This window comes from Monopterus albus, unplaced genomic scaffold (genome assembly GCF_001952655.1).
Source record: "Monopterus albus unplaced genomic scaffold, M_albus_1.0 scaffold242.1, whole genome shotgun sequence".
Lineage (NCBI taxonomy): Eukaryota > Metazoa > Chordata > Actinopteri > Synbranchiformes > Synbranchidae > Monopterus > Monopterus albus.
This window is the reverse complement of record NW_018128122.1, coordinates 327,404-346,044: the sequence shown is the minus strand read 5'-3', so window position 1 is coordinate 346,044 and position 18,641 is coordinate 327,404. Positions and strand designations below refer to the sequence as shown.

The 18,641-nt window shown below is 40.1% G+C and overlaps 1 protein-coding gene across 1 annotated transcript in view; it reads right to left on the bottom strand.

The window, feature by feature from the left end:
* Nucleotides 1-18,641, bottom strand: part of LOC109971994 (protein kinase C alpha type-like) — a 130,429-nt gene that overhangs the window by 40,107 nt on the left and 71,681 nt on the right. Inside the window, exons 4-5 of the mRNA XM_020620573.1 lie at nucleotides 13,537-13,648; nucleotides 11,114-11,242 (exon numbers count right to left, since the gene is read on the bottom strand). Coding sequence (XP_020476229.1) covers nucleotides 11,114-11,242; nucleotides 13,537-13,648 — 241 coding nt within the window. The remainder of the gene's footprint in view (nucleotides 1-11,113; nucleotides 11,243-13,536; nucleotides 13,649-18,641) is intronic.

Here is an 18,641-nt window from a genome sequence, read left to right as displayed (position 1 = left end):
GCTAAAGCTCAGCCCCTGGAGACCCCACAAATCTCTCAATGTGGCCCCGTCAGTCACACTACAGTGGTGGCCTTAGCAATAAAGACGCTAACTGACCTTTGACCTGGAGAGGAAGGTGCTAAGCTAGCATGTTAAGACTGCATGAGGTATCTGCTAAACCCGCTGTCTTAGCTGGAAATCTGTGAATGAGATATAGTACTGATAGGATTAAAGGGGATAAATGAACAAAATCAATGTGGGATTGTCACCACTGAGTTAATACAGCAACTGCTGGAACACAGCATTATTCCACTTCTAATAGGATCCCACAAAGTTTATACAATACAGTGCAAGACAAATGGTCATATTCATAGCAGTTTATATTATAACTCAGTTTAATATTTTGAGCCACTGGTATAACCTTCCAAGACAAACTTACTTCACTTTATTCTCTGTGCGGTTGCACCAGTAGAATCTGATGGCTATATGATACGCTGAGAATAACTACCTTCCCATCATTTGCTTTTATTTTCAGCCCCTCTGGTGGAGGACTTGGGTGTTGAGTGATGTTATTGGGGTGTGAAGCTGGAAGAGTGATGGAGTGAGCAAGTGTAAAACACACACACACACACACACACACACACACACACGCACTGTGAAACAAAGGGGGACGGAGATGGAGCATCGTTGAGAAGAGAGACAGACAGCTGCTTACAGAAACAAATGGAGGTGTGGGAAGGTATTGAACGAGCCTGAGCTGGCAACTCTCTGCTTTCACAGAAATCCAATGGAAACGTGCAGAGCCATTCTCCAGGCACCAAAGAACAAGTTACTGTACAGTATATTGTATTTACACTTGAGTGCACTCTAATAAAGATGCACTCTACAGCACAGAAATGGAGCCCGAAACACTGATTTCTTAGGTGTTCGGATAAAAAAATGAACCTTGCTACAGTTTCTTCATTCTCATCTTTTTCCATTTCACCTATTTTGGTGAAATGGAATAGGACATAATTTAATATGTGAGTTCAATAAGGAATCACACATTGTATCTGTGCAGTAGCAGATGCTCCCTAATAATCTGTTAAAGTAGCACCCATGGGATAAATGTTGGTGTGTGTTATATCGCTGAAAACCCAGGTGGCTGCTCATACTGTGCAGCAGGTCGTATATAAGAAGAATCATTTTTAGTGTTAGCTGTCAGTAGAATGACAGGAGGCACATGTGGTGGTTTTACAGGGGCTATCAGAAGAAACAAAATAGAGACAATCTACAAAAGATGGTGTGTTAAGATTGTATGATATGCACACAGCTTCTTTAAGAAGAAGATGTGTCAGAAAGGGTTATTTTCACAGGTGGTAAACATCAACACTGTACTGTACAGTCATGAATCTTGGTGTCATCATTTGGCCTTTAGATATCTACTGAGGTCCAGTGGATAACTTCATGTTACTCTGACAGGGTTTAACCTGGGTGACAACGTGTCGTTTTATATATGTTGCAGTTCCATGTAACAACCCTACTGTATTTAAACTGATTAATTTTTTTTTATACTTCTGCACCAGCTACTACTTCTTCAACCTTTAACTCTTTAAAGACCTTTTTTTAATATTTACATTGCAGGCCAAATGTATGCAAAGTCCCAGCACCCAAATGACCTTTATAAAACAGCCCTAAACAGTCCTACAAAGGGACATTGTTCAGTGACTTGTGCTCTTGTGTGTGAATGTGGAATATAATTAATTAGTGGTCAGGCTTGATATGGAATATTATTTGTCTGAACAATTTCAATCATATAGGAGAAGTAAATGTGTGTGTGATGTTTGTGATTTTTTTTATCTCCAGTAACTAGAAATGTGATGTCAAACAATAAAAACTACATAAAAGTATACATTATGATCTTAGATTATACAATAAACATCACAAAACAGTACTGAAACTAAAAGTGAGATGCTGATAAAAAAATAATAACAAGTCATAAAAAAAAAAAAAAAAAAGCCATAAACATAACTGTAAAAAAAAAGAAAAGAAAATTGAAAAGCTAAGGCTCTATCAGTCAATCTTGATGGTACACACTGCAGAATGTGTGTGTGTTATTTAATTTCACTCTGACCATAAGATTATTTATTTAATGACTCTTCACAGCGAACATTAAACAAAATGTCACAACAAGCTGTACTTCCTGTCATGACCAGTAGGGGGCACTCTAGACTGTTCAATTTAGCTTGACCACCACAGAGCTTTTCCTGCCATATAACTTCATGACATGAACGAAACAAGGTGTGTGTGAGTTTAGTTGTTACTCCGTTCAGCTGTCCTGAAACTAAAGCTGACACATTATCTGTAGTGTTGACACTTCATGGTTAGACATCCTGAACTTGTTCTTGCATGTTTTGACATAGTAGGTCTATATGTCTGTAAGTGTATCATGGTGCGATATGTATGTGTGGAAATGAGTTTAGAAACATATGCATATCCAAGCAGACACATATAAACACGTAGACAAAGGAAACAGGGTGTGTATATAGTTGTTTAGCAACCAGTCTTCACAACTGTGTTGCTTGCATTTAAACACCAGCAACAAGTTCAGCATTGTGCCCCCCCCCCCCCAAAAAAAAACAGTTTTATCCATCTGTAGTTCAACTAAACCTACCCTAAAAATCTACCAGAAATCAAATATAAACAACCACCAACATAACATACATTCATTCTAAGGCTTATCAGCACTGGGTAAACTACTGAAGCAACTATACTTTCACTCTATATTGCTGACTGCCTTATGACACCTGATCCAAGTGAGATATTTAGCTTATCGCCTGCAAACGGTTACATAAAGGTTTAATTCTTATTTAGGAAACAGTCACACATAACAGGACTGCTTCTACTGTAGGTCTTTCTATGACATGTGCTGCTCATGTCAGGACAGATTTCCTGGTCATATAGGTGCAAATGTTGAACTGGTTCACACCATTTAGGTGCAAACCGAATGTACTTGGGCTAAAAAGAACAAAAAAATCAGTTTCCATTGTCTGGTTTTAAAAAACCAGCAGGTGACAAAGATGCTCTTCTCTACATTTCTGTTTTGCAAAATAAAACAGAATGATGAAAGGCTGAGCAGAAAGGGGGGAAAACTTGGCAATGGAAATCAGAGGCATACTGTATGTGAAACTGGCATGAAGGCAGTGTGCAACATGCTGAGAAGAGGGAACTGACTGGGAATGACATAACTTCTGGGAGTCTTTCCGGAGAAATCACACAGAAAGAAAGGTGGACTGTTTATGAGGCTCACAGAGACACTGAAGGAAAGAGTATGTATAGCATGTGCATTTGTGTGTTAACAAAATAGAGACAATCCACAAAAGATGGTGTGTTAAGACTGTATGATATGCACACAGCTTCTTCTTTAACAAGAAGATGTGTCAGAAAGGGTTATTTTCACAGTCCTAGTGTTTTTTATCCACAACTTCTTAAATAACAATAATAATAATAATAATTCAGCATCTGCCAACAGCTAACAACATGTTACAGAAAAGTGTCCATGTCTTTTAGTGATGATAGTAATCAAATGTCCACATATAATCTGGATAGCAAATAGTGAATGATGTTGACTTAATTTTGTTTTGTCAAGAAAAAAAAAAAAGAGTATTACAGCTAAGAAGCTGCAGCCTAAATGTATGACAGTCTTTCATCATGTCGATACTGTTTTTTCAACTTTTCAGGACTGTGCTTTCTTTTTTTAGGATCTGTGATGCTGAACTGTTGAAGATGTTGCACAATCTGTGTGTGGACATGACAATGTCCCAGTGATATTTCTGAGGGTGCAGAGTGATGAGCAAACCACTACATTTCATACATCTCTATATTCTGTCAAGAGTTGACTAACTTGTTAAAAAAAAAAAAGAGAAAACAAACACAGTAAGCCTTGTCTTCCGCTGACAAATGTAGCTCAGCTATGTTCTTCACCTCCAGGCATAAACACATCCATAAGCCGTGAACCCCCAGTTACACTTTCCACCCTCTCAGCACACCTCTGAGTTCCTTTAAAAAGCCACTACTTAAAATATAATGCTCATATTATAATGTAATATTACATCAGCTAAAAGCCTGCAGCACCTTGAGTATGAACTGTAATGGGACTGATATCAAGTTTATTACAGCTTTTGTAAATTTTGTAATCTTTATAATGAAAACAGTACTGGAAAGAGAATGTCTTTATTATAAACACAGAGCGCACTGCAGAACACGTAGTCGGTCAGAAAACTGATGTCCCAGTGACCAGCCCTCTGCAGTGGAAACGTGCTGGCATTGCCACCACCACAAGTGCTGTCAGCTGCTCCATTTTAACTCTGATTTACTGGGAAAATGTGATAGCAGGATTTCCAAGTAAAATTTTTGGCAAGAATCTGTTGGCGTTTCTGCAAGATGACTCAGACACTACAAAGAAATGGAAATTACTGTAAGAAAAGGCTGCTGAGTTCAGCGGCATTCAGATCATTGGACAGTGAATGTCAACTGGCAACCCACAGGCTGCAACCAAACCCTAGACAGAGCCTTGATCCAACCTCAACTCTGCCTTCCTGCAAGTCTTCTTTTCATTCAGAGCATCAACAGTAAAAGGCCGGATGTCATTTTTGTTTGAATGATTGGCTGACTTATGAGAAACTTTCTGGAAACATGGAACAGGCAGACAGACTGACTGGGGAGACCTTCTGCTGCACAGAAAACGGCGATCAAGATTTCATTAGAGACTTAAATATTAAGATAAAGTGGAAGAACTGACATTTCAATCCTCTGATCAACATGTTTAAATCAACAGGAAGAAGGAGTAAGAAAAAGGATATGCTGCACTAGTAAGCAACAAAGAGTAGACACAGAAGATCAGGGAAGAAAATAGGGCAATTTATGGTTGAAAGGCCAAATAGAATGTACATGTTTATAAGAATAGTAAAATTCATTCTACTGTTTTACATATTAAAAGTTTAACACTGACAGTTGGGACTACCTCTGCACATAGCCCAAAAATATCCCTTAAAAGAATGAAACTGAGGCAATAGAATGAGATGCAAGATTGAGATGAGTAAAAGAAGACATAAAAGAGCCAAAGACACAATGCAACTACAATCTTGCTGCACAGGAGTTGCTGAAACACCTTGTTAAACTTGGATGAGCACCTAGAGTATGTAGATACCAGGCTTGAATTTTAGAACATTTTGTGGATTTTCTGTATGAGGGTACACTAAAAATAAAGTGCAACATACTCACTTGAAGATATTTTGTTCATGCAGCTTAAGAACAGTTTTCAAAGATGAAACCTTCTGGTACTCTGTCTTTCAGAAGCACCAAATTTACCAATAACATTTTGCCCTGCTGCACTGTTAGCATCTGCTTCTGTTGTCACATTTTCTATATTTAGCCAGTTACTGCATCCACAGTAATGAGAATACATCAAAAGCACAAACAAAGTACTCAGATATTCAGGGCAGATTGTTACAGTACTGTATCTCCATCAGCCAGAGGGCATTAACGGTGTTCAGGGTGATGTTTGCCTTTTACTGTGATGGCACTCCACCTCCAGAAGATTTGAATGTATAACTGGTTTTCCTCATCCTCCCACATCTTTGTCCACTTTGAGCACCAACTCATGCCTACACTGCACCTACATATACTGGAAAAGAACACCAACTCCTCTGTCTGTATTAATGTAAGTAATAGGAGAGATACATTTGAACAGGAGCAAAATCTAATGAAAAGGTCAAAGCAGAGATAAAAATAAGAGAGGAAAGTAAGAGGGAGAGCAAAGGCCATGATAAATGAGGGTTTTCAGCAGAAGTGGGTGAGTCAACAAGGGAGCAGCATGTAAATGTAATTATTACCACTGTCCCTCACACACTCCCGGAGGACCTGCCTATGCACACATACCCACACACACTCATCCACAGTGATGAGGACCCATGTAAATAAATAAAAATGACAAAGATACCCACTCCCAAGTGACTTGTTTACACTCTGGATATTCTCGATACATTTGCACAGAGTCAATGCACAATAGGGCAGCTGAGACCAACAGGAGGGTGGCTTCCTCAGCACCAGTAGACAGAGGAGAGCTGTGTGTTAGCAGGAATAAGAGGAGGAAAACAAGGGTCGTGGACTGCATCTGCCCTTCACTAGAGAAACAGAACTTGTTTGTCTCCTCCAGCACATCCACCCTTTAACCCTAACTGACAAAAACACACAATCTAAAAACTGCACAAACTTTCAAGTGGACGCAGTGTTTCCCAGCAACTCATTTCATTTTGCCATTTCAGTGTCTCTTGCCAGAAAGTCTGTTTTCTTGGTCTGGTTGGAGGTGCTCATGTATGGGCTTAAAGGACTGATGCGTTCCCTGCAACTGGTGAATCACAAAAGAAATTGGAAGTCACTCTTTGCTCAGAGCTGAGTGTGTGCCCTGTGAGGGATTCTTGCAGTCATCACTTTGCACTCGCTCAAAAGGCACCCTGCCTAGTCTGGACAATCACTATCTATCAATATGTTTTGTTACTTATAAATCTGTAGTGGCTTTGGTTGCAGTGAAGACTGGACAAAGCACCTGTCTGCAATAATTTTAAAAAAAGACCATTAAAGATCTGCAGGGATGTTTACACAGTATTTACAGACTAAATGCATGTGCAAATACACAACCAGCATATGCACGCTTGTGTTTATGGAATGAAATAAGGATGAAATGATGGAAAGTTTCTTCCACCCAGCCATGCACTGCACTTTCTTGCTAAACTCTTCAATGCAATTTTGTTCGGCAGGCTGTCTGCAAGGCGTCTACAGCAGCTAATGTAATCTGTGATATGATCTGGCCTGTGTGGGCTGCGGCCTGGTGCAGCAGTTCTACACGCACACCTCTACACACACAAGAACACATGAAAGGGTTAATATGCATGTTCATATCTACATCAGGAATCGCCTGCTACAGTGCCTTGCGAAAGTATTCGGCCCCCTTGAACTTTGCGACCTTTTGCCACATTTCAGGCTTCAAACATAAAGATATAAAACTGGAATTATTTGTGAAGAATCAACAACAAGTGGGACAGAATCATGAATTGGAACGAAATTTATTGGATATTTCAAACTTTTTTAACAAATAAAAAACTGAAAAATTGGGCGTGCAAAATTATTCAGCCCCCTTAAGTTAATACTTGGTAGCGCCACCTTTTGCTGCGATTACAGCTGTAAGTCGCTTGGGGTATGTCTCTATCAGTTTTGCACATCGAGAGACTGAAATTTTTGCCCAGTCCTCCTTGCAAAACAGCTCGAGCTCAGTGAGGTTGGATGGAGAGCGTTTGTGAACAGCAGTTTTCAGTTCTTTCCACAGATTCTCGATTGGATTCAGGTCTGTTCCTTCAGGAATGGCCCTGTATTTGGCTCCATCCACCTTCCGCTCAATTTTAACCATCTTCCCTGTCCCTGCTGAAGAAAAGCAGGCCCAAACCATGATGCTGCCACCACCATGTTTGACAGTGGGGATGGTGTGTTCAGGGTGATGAGCTGTGTTGCTTTTACGCCAAACATAATGTTTTGCATTGTTGCCAAAAAGTTCGATTTTGGTTTCATCTGACCAGAGCACCTTCTTCCACATGTTTGGTGTGTCTCCCAGGTGGCTTGTGGCAAACTTTAAACGACACTTTTTATGGATATCTTTAAGAAATGGCTTTTTTCTTGCCACTCTTCCATAAAGGCCAGATTTGTGCAGTATACGACTGATTGTTGTCCTATGGACAGAGTCTCCCACCTCAGCTGTAGATCTCTGCAGTTCATTCAGAGTGATCATGGGCCTCTTGGCTGCATCTCTGATCAGTCTTCTCTTTGTATGAGCTGAAAGTTTAGAGGGACGGTCAGGTCTTGGTAGATTTGCAGTGGTCTGATACTCCTTCCATTTCAATATTATCGCTTGCACAGTGCTCCTTGGGATGTTTAAAGCTTGGGAAATCTTTTTGTATCCAAATCCGGCTTTAAACTTCTCCACAACAGTATCTCGGACCTGCCTGGTGTGTTCTTTGTTCTTCATGATGCTCTCTGCGCTTTAAACGGAGCTCTGAGACTATCACAGTGCAGGTGCATTTATATGGAGACTTGATTACACACAGGTGGATTCTATTTATCATCATTAGTCATTTAGGTCAACATTGGATCATTCAGAGATCCTCACTGAACTTCTGGAGAGAGTTTGCTGCACTGAAAGTAAAGGGGCTGAATAATTTTGCACGCCCAATTTTTCAGTTTTTTATTTGTTAAAAAAGTTTGACATATCCAATAAATTTCGTTCCACTTCATGATTGTGTCCCACTTGTTGTTGATTCTTCACAATATAATTACAGTTTTATATCTTTATGTTTGAAGCCTGAAATGTGGCAAAAGGTCGCAAAGTTCAAGGGGGCCGAATACTTTCGCAAGGCACTGTATGTACCACAGAGGCCAAGAGTGTGGAGGTGATTATGATGGACTATACACCTAAATAGGAGTTTACATTATTTACTATGATTCTCTAAAATAAAATCCAAATTAAACATTTAAGTAAACTAATATGAGAGCATGTTTATGTGGTACACAGTAAATAATAAACTAGCTCATATAAACTGACCAGCTAAAGGTGACAGCCAGACATTTGGTGAGATCTTGTATGATATTAGTAATTATCAATCACATTATGTAGCCTTAAGTGTCACCATCAGAGTTTACTTTTTACATCTTTAGCTAAGGCTAATGGCAAGTGTGATTAGAATGAATGCAACATTTGAATCAGCTCAAATGTGCACAGAGCACTGATCGCAGACTGTAGTCTTCAGATAATGAGCATAGAACGTGCAGAAGTCATTTGTTCATTCATGTTCATTACTGTGTGTTGTGTTCGCCAGGTGGTGCATCGCCTCCCTGCCCACATTTAACCAGTTCCATCCATCCATCCATCTATTATCCATACCACTTATCCTGAAGATGGTCATAGGGTGGGGCTGGAGCCAATCCCAGCTGACACTGGGCAAGAAGCTGGGGTACTCAACCAGTTTCTCCTAGTGGTAATTTTATGTACAAGTCAGTGTGGTTCAGTGTTAGGGTCATATGATGCACTGACCCCCATTAACCAGCTAACTGAATGATTGTGTGCGCCTGCTGTCAGCTCGCTGCATTCACTACTGTTCTAGCAGATCGTAGCAGCCGGGGGATTTACAGCATGTCTAGAAATACAAGGCAAAATGGGCTCCTGCCCAAAAATACCCTGTTGCGGTGCAATGTTTTTATGATAAACTAATGTGACAACACAATATGGATACAGCTCGGCCGATATGCCAAGTGAAATGTTCACTATTTTTAAGTCCTTTTTTAAGGCCAAAGAATCAGTAATGTTTTATTTAGATACAGTATGTCTCTGCACAGAGAACTGTAAAACTGTGTACTGCGATCTGTACACCTACGTATCTGCATCATACACTATACGCTAGTGCAACTTGTTACTCTTCATCACAGAGCTTTGTCCAGCGATGCGGCTGCCGGAAACCATCACTGCAAATCTAAAACTGAAAACTGTGCACTGAATGAACATTTTTGTGCTATTTTTAGCTGTGGCCTCCTCACAACAGATTCATTTGACAGATTATGCATGAAATTATCTTCACTTACCTACAGCAGCTTTTAAACTGTGAAAAAAATGTGATTTATAAACTGAAATACCTCAACTAGCATCAGACAAAAATGCTTATTTCAGCTAACCTTTCTCTTTTGACAATATTAACACTAATATTAACAGGTTGACAATGTGGCTATACGACGAGAAAGAGGTGGCTCTGATTCTCCGTAAAGCTGTGTGACCAAAATTGCAATATGTTCATGCTATAGATAGCTTATACAGGAGGTGCTGGTCCTCCTCCTGTTGTCCTTCTGCTCTCTTTGTGTGCACACATGGACTTTTCTGCCTCTGGCTTACAATCTGACCGCTTCTTTTTTAACCTCAACCACGGTCCTCTGCTCTGAATTGACAGTATTGACAGCATCAGTTTTTTTTGCCATTCAGCTGATCCTCTTCTCTTCATCATCCCTGAAGTGAGACCAGCTCTCCAATCAGTGTCAATTTCACAGTCACTGAAATCGCACTTCTCCTTTAGCTTTGCTTTCATTGCCATATCTAATAACTTGCTGTTCAGACAGTGCTGTTCTATGCAAATGACGGAATAAGGGCGTGTCTATGTCTATTTATGGATAAAGGTGGGAGTGTATAAGAAGCACATGTGCCCAATTCCATGACAATTCAGATTTATAAAGCAGAACTAGGTGTACTGTGGATTTATAAATCTGATGAAAACATGCACTCACTTCTGTCTTAGTGCATATGCAAAGTTTTAGTCATGAATCTACACAGAGTTTTATGCATCTGGTCCCAGGGGTGTCCAGGTGTGACACCAAAGGCATCGGCAGTTAAAACGATTGGAACAGCCAGTCATCATGTAGAATAGCCTCCTAATGGATAATGGTGAGACAGATGATTGTAAAGACCCTGCTCACAAGCCGAGCCCTCGGATCCTGCATAATTTTGATGTGACATTAATTAATACATCAAGCTTTGCTTTGCAGAGACAATAGAGCTACATGAGAAATTCTAGCACCACAGAGCACATCGTGAGTGTTTAAAAAGAGTAATAACACGAGGCCCACACAACAGACCACACACTACTGCAGGACTATATATTTGGCTTGGGATTGCCTTCAAATGTGTCGTAACTGTGAATGGAGTCTTGAGCAGGAGAGGCTGTATTGATCTGTGCACCAAACGGAATTAGTCACAGGGCCGGCCGTGCAGCTAGCAGTTTGATTCTCTGCATCACAAGAAGGCAGACCTAAACCAGAGCTAATGGGCAGCAAGGTATAATGTATTTTAGTGGCAGCATTGGATGAAGAGTGAACGTCTCTGTGAAATTACACAGTCAGGGTTTATTGATAAAAAGGCTGAAGTGTTGAAACTGATCCAGGCTCACAATCAAAACAGAACAGTAACATCCATCTGTAGCCGCCTACACTGTCGTCCCAGCCCACCTGGAGTGGGCACACACACATTTGGATTTTTAAGCCCATTTGATTCAGTGTATAACAGGCCTACCTGTGACCTGCAGCTTATCCTCGTTGACCTCACACTTGAGGAAAACACGTCCCCTCCTCTCAGTGTGATCAGTTCCACACAGGCTGGGCACGTTCATGACACACTGCTTATGGACGTTCATATCGCAGGCTGGAGGGGCACAGAGAGGAGATGACAAACATCAAGTAAGAGGACTTTATACAGATAAAGATGAATTTTATTCCAAATCAAACCAAACTAAATGGTTGAAGACTTTCTTGTCTGACATACTGATGCTGTTGAAAAGTTTCCTCACTAACACACCTCAACTGATTTATGTATTGATTATAGTATATAAGGGTACATTTTTTTGCATTTTTAAACTCTGAAATAACAATGATTAGAGATGCACCAATGCCCCTAGTTTAGTACAAGTACTTACATTTGAGTAATCGCCGATACTGCATGCAAGTATTGAATAATAATGCAATGTCTCTACTATAAACATTAGAATTACCATAAAAGTGCAATAACAGAGACAGTTTTATTTTCATGAGATTGACTTTCTGATTGTGATTAAATAAAATATAACAGGAGGAAGTACAAATGGCAGTAAAAGTTTCTGATAACAAACACAGCACTGCGACCATTCTCACTGAATATAAAGTGTAACCGACTGATTTTCTGCAGCCTACTACACAACACACTGTAGTACAGTGGTTTTTAACCACTTTAGGAGTGTGAACCTTTGTTATGGTTTTGTGGCTCCCCTGCTCAGAACACCAAATTAAGTTTAGAAGGGCATATTATCACAGTGGGCAATTTAAAAGTTTAATTTAACGAGGGTACGTGATCTTGCATTAAACTAGCTACTGTCTGTGGCTTCATCCTCTCTGCTGGATACATTCCTGTTCCGCTGTAGAGGAGCTGCTTAGTCATTAACTGCATAAAAGTAACGTCTGTTTTCTTCTTGTTCACAACAATTCACTACAACCAGCTTAATGGGCACCGGATGTGTTTAGTGTTTGAACGGGAACAGGCATTTTAACCATGGGGAAGATGAAGCCGTACCATTTCTGCAAGTTTATTGTTGTATTCTGCTTGCTACTGTTGGATTTTGTTGCACACATTGAACATTGTTGTCTGAGTGACCTCATGACCTGTGTGTTTGTGTGATGGGGAGGGAAGAGGGGCACTCATAGACACAGTAGAGCAGAGAAGCAGAGCTCCCAGTGGACATAATTTTTGTCATTGTCATTTTCTCAAGTCCTCTTCGCCTCTGAAATTTCCTCTTCGCCACCTAACAACCTGCTAAGCCTTTGCAAGGTTAGTGTAATGTTGCCAAGTTGTATTGGACAACTTTTACGAGGAGTACTGGTATCAGTATTGGTGCATCCCTAGCAATGATCGATAATTATGACAATACTTCATGATGCTAATAAAATATCTGTTTGATAAAACCCCGTCTTATAAAAGCAACATGTGCATGCACACAGCCTCTCACACCCTGATGTTCAAATACAGTGAGCTCCTTTAAGATGTCTTCTAGACTTAGTGCACCTATATAAGGACATCATTCTCTTTCATTCCACATATCATAGAGTAAGTGTTTAGCACATTAAAGATTGTTTTTATGAACACTGTGTGAAAGAGGAAATAAGGTTATGACCCAGATTCAGTCCCATGATGTCATCTATAAATGCATGTCGGGGGGTGAGCCACTCTGTCCTGAACTGGGAACAGTTTCTGACGGTTACATCATTATGCCACCAGGTCACTACGTAAAAAAATAATGAAAATTGATTATGCTGCTACTTCACTGTCTGTGGGAGCAATTTATTTGTTGTAACAGTCCTGTGGTTCACTGGTGCTTCAGAGCGCTACAGTGCAATCTTACTGAGTGTGATCAGAGGTGCAATTGATCTGCCAAAATAATTTGCCGCTCTACATCTCTATTTATACACACTGATCATTAGGAAGAAATGTGTGGTGGCCTGTAGTGGGTGGTGCATATTGTATTTAGGAGCTCATTAAAGCACTCAGACCTGATTCCACCAACACAAGACTAAAAAGAAGACGAGTGAGAAAGAGTTATTAACAAAGACTCGGTTTGATGTAATTTGATAGCAGGCCTATTCAAGGAGCACAAACATAGCTGCAAACTGAAAATAGGCAGTGTTGTTTTAAAAAACTGTCAAAGTGAAAGTCAAAGAGGAGGGGAAATACTTAGATCTATGACATTCAGTGAAGGGGAACAATAGGCTGTTTTTCAGAAGACTGATAAAATAAAGTGGCTCTTGAACAGAATCTAATGTAATTTGTACAGAGCCAGTTATATATTAATATGCCCACCACACTTATGCCTCAGTGAGCTGTATAACAGGGCATTTCCTCATTTACTGTGTTTAATTTACAATTTAAACCATCACTTACACTGCTGATGAAGATTAAACTGAATTACTCACAGTCGCACTTCATGCCCTGGTGGATGAGGCCATAGAGCAGAGAGCCACAGTGGTCACAGAACGTGGGGCTCCCATAGGTGTGGATCTTGAACTTATGCTTTGTTCTGGGATCCTGATGGAATCCAAAGAAAAAAAAAGATATTAAAAATGTGAAACAATAACATGGCTGGAAATGCAAACAATTACTAACTGTCAGTTTGTTAAAGCTACATGGACACATACAGTACTCTTCATGTTACTTACACGCTGGACACAAGGGATTAACAACAACGTATCAATTCCAAGTTGAAACACGAACTGCAATAATAAAAACGCATTTACTGTAGGTGTTTCTCAGCACCAAACTACTGCCTAATGACAACATCAGTAAGTGAGTACTGAGTTGGCAGTACTCAGGGGGCTTAACATTAAATTCAAGAGGACCAAACACAACTCACCTAGGCACTATTGCACACTTACACATCTACCCTTAGAAATAATTAAACAATTACATATTCTCACTTATTACCGCAAACACAGAAAATGATACTGGTTGATTTTCATTACTCTGTAACAACTGTCAGAAACTAAAGTGTAGGAAAATGTGTAAATTTAACGCCTGTCTCGTTGGATTCGGCTGTTAGGTTGTTTTCCTACATACGAGACAAATTCCAGTACACCATCTTATTTTTAGTTAGTATATCACACAGCAGTATGCAGTAAGTTGATGCCATTGTTCTCACATGATATCAAAAACTGTTTGCATATTTGCATACTGGGTTTTATTTTGGGGGGCGACTGTGGATCAGTGGGTAGAGCAGGCGTCTCCCAACCGGAGGGTCAGAGGTTTGAATCTCACTGCCTGCAGTCCACATGTCGAAGTGTCCTTGAGCAAGACACTGAACCCCCAAGTTGCCCCCAATGGTTAGAGCCATTGGTTGAGTTGGCGCCACAGTTGGCTGCCTCGGTTTTGTACCAGAAACAAATTCCTTGTGTGTGTAACATACGTGGCCAAATAAAGGTGATTATCCTTATTTTGCCAGCACAACGTGTCTCTCATGAGGAGAGGGTCGCCGACTAATGAGGAAACCAATTCATCTCGCAGTCAGACTCTGCAGGCAGTACTGTATCGTGTAAGATGGTCTGCTTATAATGTTTCTGACTTTTAGCTCTGAGCCCAGATTGAGTACTGAGGCTGTTATAGAAGAATGTGATGAGTTTGAAAACCCCTTGCATAAAAAATGTAATGAAAACAACAGGTTGAGTACCAACACAAACAAGTAGGCATTCAACAGTATGACCAAGCTCTCTTCTTATGCGTAGCAGATTAGGGAGTGAGCAGTGCATTATGAATCACCCCTGCAATGCCTTCCAAAGCTATGAGACCAGTTATCGACAAGTATGGCTATTATTTTATCATCCACAGCCCCCTGGGTGTTACTCCTGTTGTTATTAAGTGAGCATCTTAGAGGATGTAAAAAAAAAAAAGCCAGACCCTCTTCTTGTACAGCTGTACACTGTGAGCTAAAGTTACTCCCACAGCAAATTCACACTGGGACCATAATCACAATCAAGCTACATGATTATATTATCCACTAACCATGTCAGATTAACCTCATCAAATATATTTTAATAAAGTCTATATTTAAAAATCCCAAGATATACTGGAATGGATCAAGGACCCTTAGTCAAAATGTGCAAGTAAAGGTGACAGAGGATATTAATGATTAGTGCAATTAATGCACATAAAGTAGATTGTAGAATAGTAGACTAGAGAGAAAAGACAGCACTAATAAAACTGCCATCTGCTGAACTTTGTTTGAATTTGTCATTCCTGAACATGAATCCTGTATTTGCAAGGGCAGCTTCCTTCCCCCTTTCAAGGAAATGCAGCCCCTATCTTTTTATCAGATGCTCCCCATCACTCACTAGACCAGCATTCATTATACATTTGTATTCTCAAATAAAAGGATACATAACATTTAAATACAGCCAAACCTTGCAGAATTGACCTATTTGGCATTTCAGTAGATAATTCAATTCAGCACTAAAACAGTAATGCAACATTCATGAGCCGAGTTTGTTTTATTTAGCATCCTGCAGAATATTTACAATTCAGTAACATAATATTGTATTGGTATTGTATTAAACCAAACAAATAGCACCGTAAGTAAATGTCTGGAGGTGTTAAGTAAAGTCTGAAAATTTTTATTTGATCTGTGGGACAAGCAGAACCAGTTACCTCACTATTGTTATTCTTTTGATTCCTGAGCAGCAAATGGAAAAGTGCAGTACAAATATAGTGTTACTGCTACTGCTTTAATATTTGGGTATCGCTCGAAGGGAAGTGACTGACTAGAATGCCACTTGCTTGCATACATTATACAGTTCTCTCAAATGGACATTACAGATTCCTTCATTCATTTCATGCATGTAATCTGTGGTTTATGAAGCGCCCTCTGCTGGAACGAAACCTGGAAGACTGCCACTCTTCTAAGGACCTATTCAAAGTGTGGAACGAAACCTGGAAGACTGCCACTCTATGACCTATTCAAAGTGCTTTCCTGCGCATTCTCAATTTGTGCTGTATTAAAAATCTCATTCAGATTTAGGGGACATGGATCAGCACTGCTAAGACTATTGTTCTTTATGAAGTGAATGAAAAGCACTTGACCCAGGAGAAATAAATTATCACTAAGGGGAGCAGCATGTCATATATCTCAGTGAGAGCTGACAGTATCACACGGTACGGTGCCACGATGGTCAATGCTGTTGTTTGACTACTGCAACGGAGACTCATTCAGCCTCAAATCCCCTATCTGCCATTTCCTTGCTTGTCACAGTCTGCAGAGGCTTTACACCTTTATGGGACAAAGAGAAACAGTCTGTGTGTCAGGTGTCCGCTCCTGTACTGTGAGTGCTAAGTCAGCCCTGGTCTGAACCGTACCAAGGATTGAAAGGTCACAGTGGTTTGCATGTAAAACAGAGGCCAAGGGGGTTGCCTTTTGAAATGCAGAAAATCAAGCCATGAATCACTGAAATCTCTGAACCATCACAATCAATCAACAATCACCCTAACCTTCAAATAGATGATGATGACTTCCTGATAAAGGACAGTAAAGACTTGCCTTATTGTGAGAATTTCACAGTAAGAGTTCTTGTTCAGCACACTGAAGGTGTCTATCATCTTGAGCATCTTTTAGTAATGCATCTTCACATTTTGTACACAAGATATACAGTAGCTTCACCTCACAGCTACGGTGATTCATGTAGAAGCCAGTCGGGTATGGAGGATCATTACTGAAAGGCAACCAGCTACCTGTACTTTAGCTTGTGCTCTTTTAATACAATGGTCAAAACATTCTAACTCTGCCATTTAGTCATGTTATTGTTTTCATGCAAAGATAGAGCATTACAATCGCAGTCATTTTGTCCAATTAGGGACCCAGACAGACAAGAAAAAGCAAGAGGTAGACACACAGTATAGAGAGAGGGAGCGAGCTGCAATTACTCTTGTCCTCCCACACACAGCTGATTCTGAAGGATTATCCTCTCGACCCCCATTTTGCTTTGTTCCCTCCATCTATGGCATGAACAAGTGATGTCAACCAAGAGCTACATTCAGCTGCAGCTGAATCATCTTTTTTTTATCACCTGTAACACAAGTTTTTGATAAAAAAAAAAATCTTAAATGCTCAGAAATAATAAAAAATATGGGATAAAATAACACACTTGAGAGATGCCTGACAGGTGCGGGCATGCGGTCAACCACAGCCTCTTCTCATGAAAACTGACACTTTGCCCCACTGAACTGGATAATGATTGTACATGTGCAAAAGTGAGAGGATGATGCCATATCAAGCTCGGTTCATGTTTATATTGTGTCTACAATTCTTTTTATTACTGACTGAAACAGTGATTAATAGACTAATCTCAAAGTCTCTAAAATGTCACAAACTAATAACAAAGGTAATCACGTAGTCCCATAGTTGCTGTCACTCATTCGTGCTGTAGATGGAGGGAGCAAAGCAAAGGGTGGTCGAGAGGATAATCCTTCAAATTGTTTTTTTTTTACCTGACAAACAGCCAAATAAGGCTAAACGTCTACAGCCATACTAGCAGTTCTGTAAAACTGTACCTGGGTACAGTGGTGCTTTATGCTAAATGCTGATATCAGAATAACATGAGCACAGTGACAATGCTAACATGCTTACAGTGTATTAAACAGTTATGTTTGCCATGTTAACCATCTTAGTTTGGAATGCTAGCATGCTAACATTTGATAACTGGCACTTAACACAGATTACTGCTGAGGCTGATGGGAACTTGATCATAAACCAAAACACTGAATAAATTAAATTTTTTCCTGAACTGGCAGGATGAAAGGTCTGGGGATCACCAGGAGATATTGCAATTAATCCTGAGGGGGACATACTGTAAATATATACCAGATTTCTTTCATGACTGTGAACCTCACTGTGGCACACAGGAACACGACAGTCATTAGGATTCATCCTTCCATTCATCCAACCTGGCAGATGAAAACTGTCTGCTCTCACTGAGTTACAAAATGGCATTTAAAAAGCACTAGCTGTAATGTGAAGAAAACACTTGACTAAACATCACTGGACACACCAGCTTGTCCATTAACACACCCTTTTGTGAGATGTGGAATGGAGGGGCTTACCCCTGTGGCTTCTATCCCCTATTACATCCTATTGTAATTGCATCCTAATGGGAAAATCAAGACAGACTGGGCGGTGCTGCCTTACCACAACAGCAAGGAAAGCAGAGTGTAACACAGAAAGCAATGATGAACTCAGTCATTAGGCTCAACACAGGAAGGCCACAATGGGTGGTGCATACTTACTGGATAAGACATTCGACCTTTGGTTACCTGTAATATGAGAACCAATAGATGTCGCAAGCACATACGCAAAGACATTTAGCATCAGTAGGGGAGAATTACATCTGTATTATTCTGTGTTAAAAGCTGTGGCTGGAGTGCTGTTTGCTGTCAGACCATAATACCCAATCCAACAAAAAATTAAGGGCTTTGTCTGCATAGTGCGCATTGGCTCATGTGCATCAGTTTGCAGAAGATGCAGCTTATATAAAGGAGGATG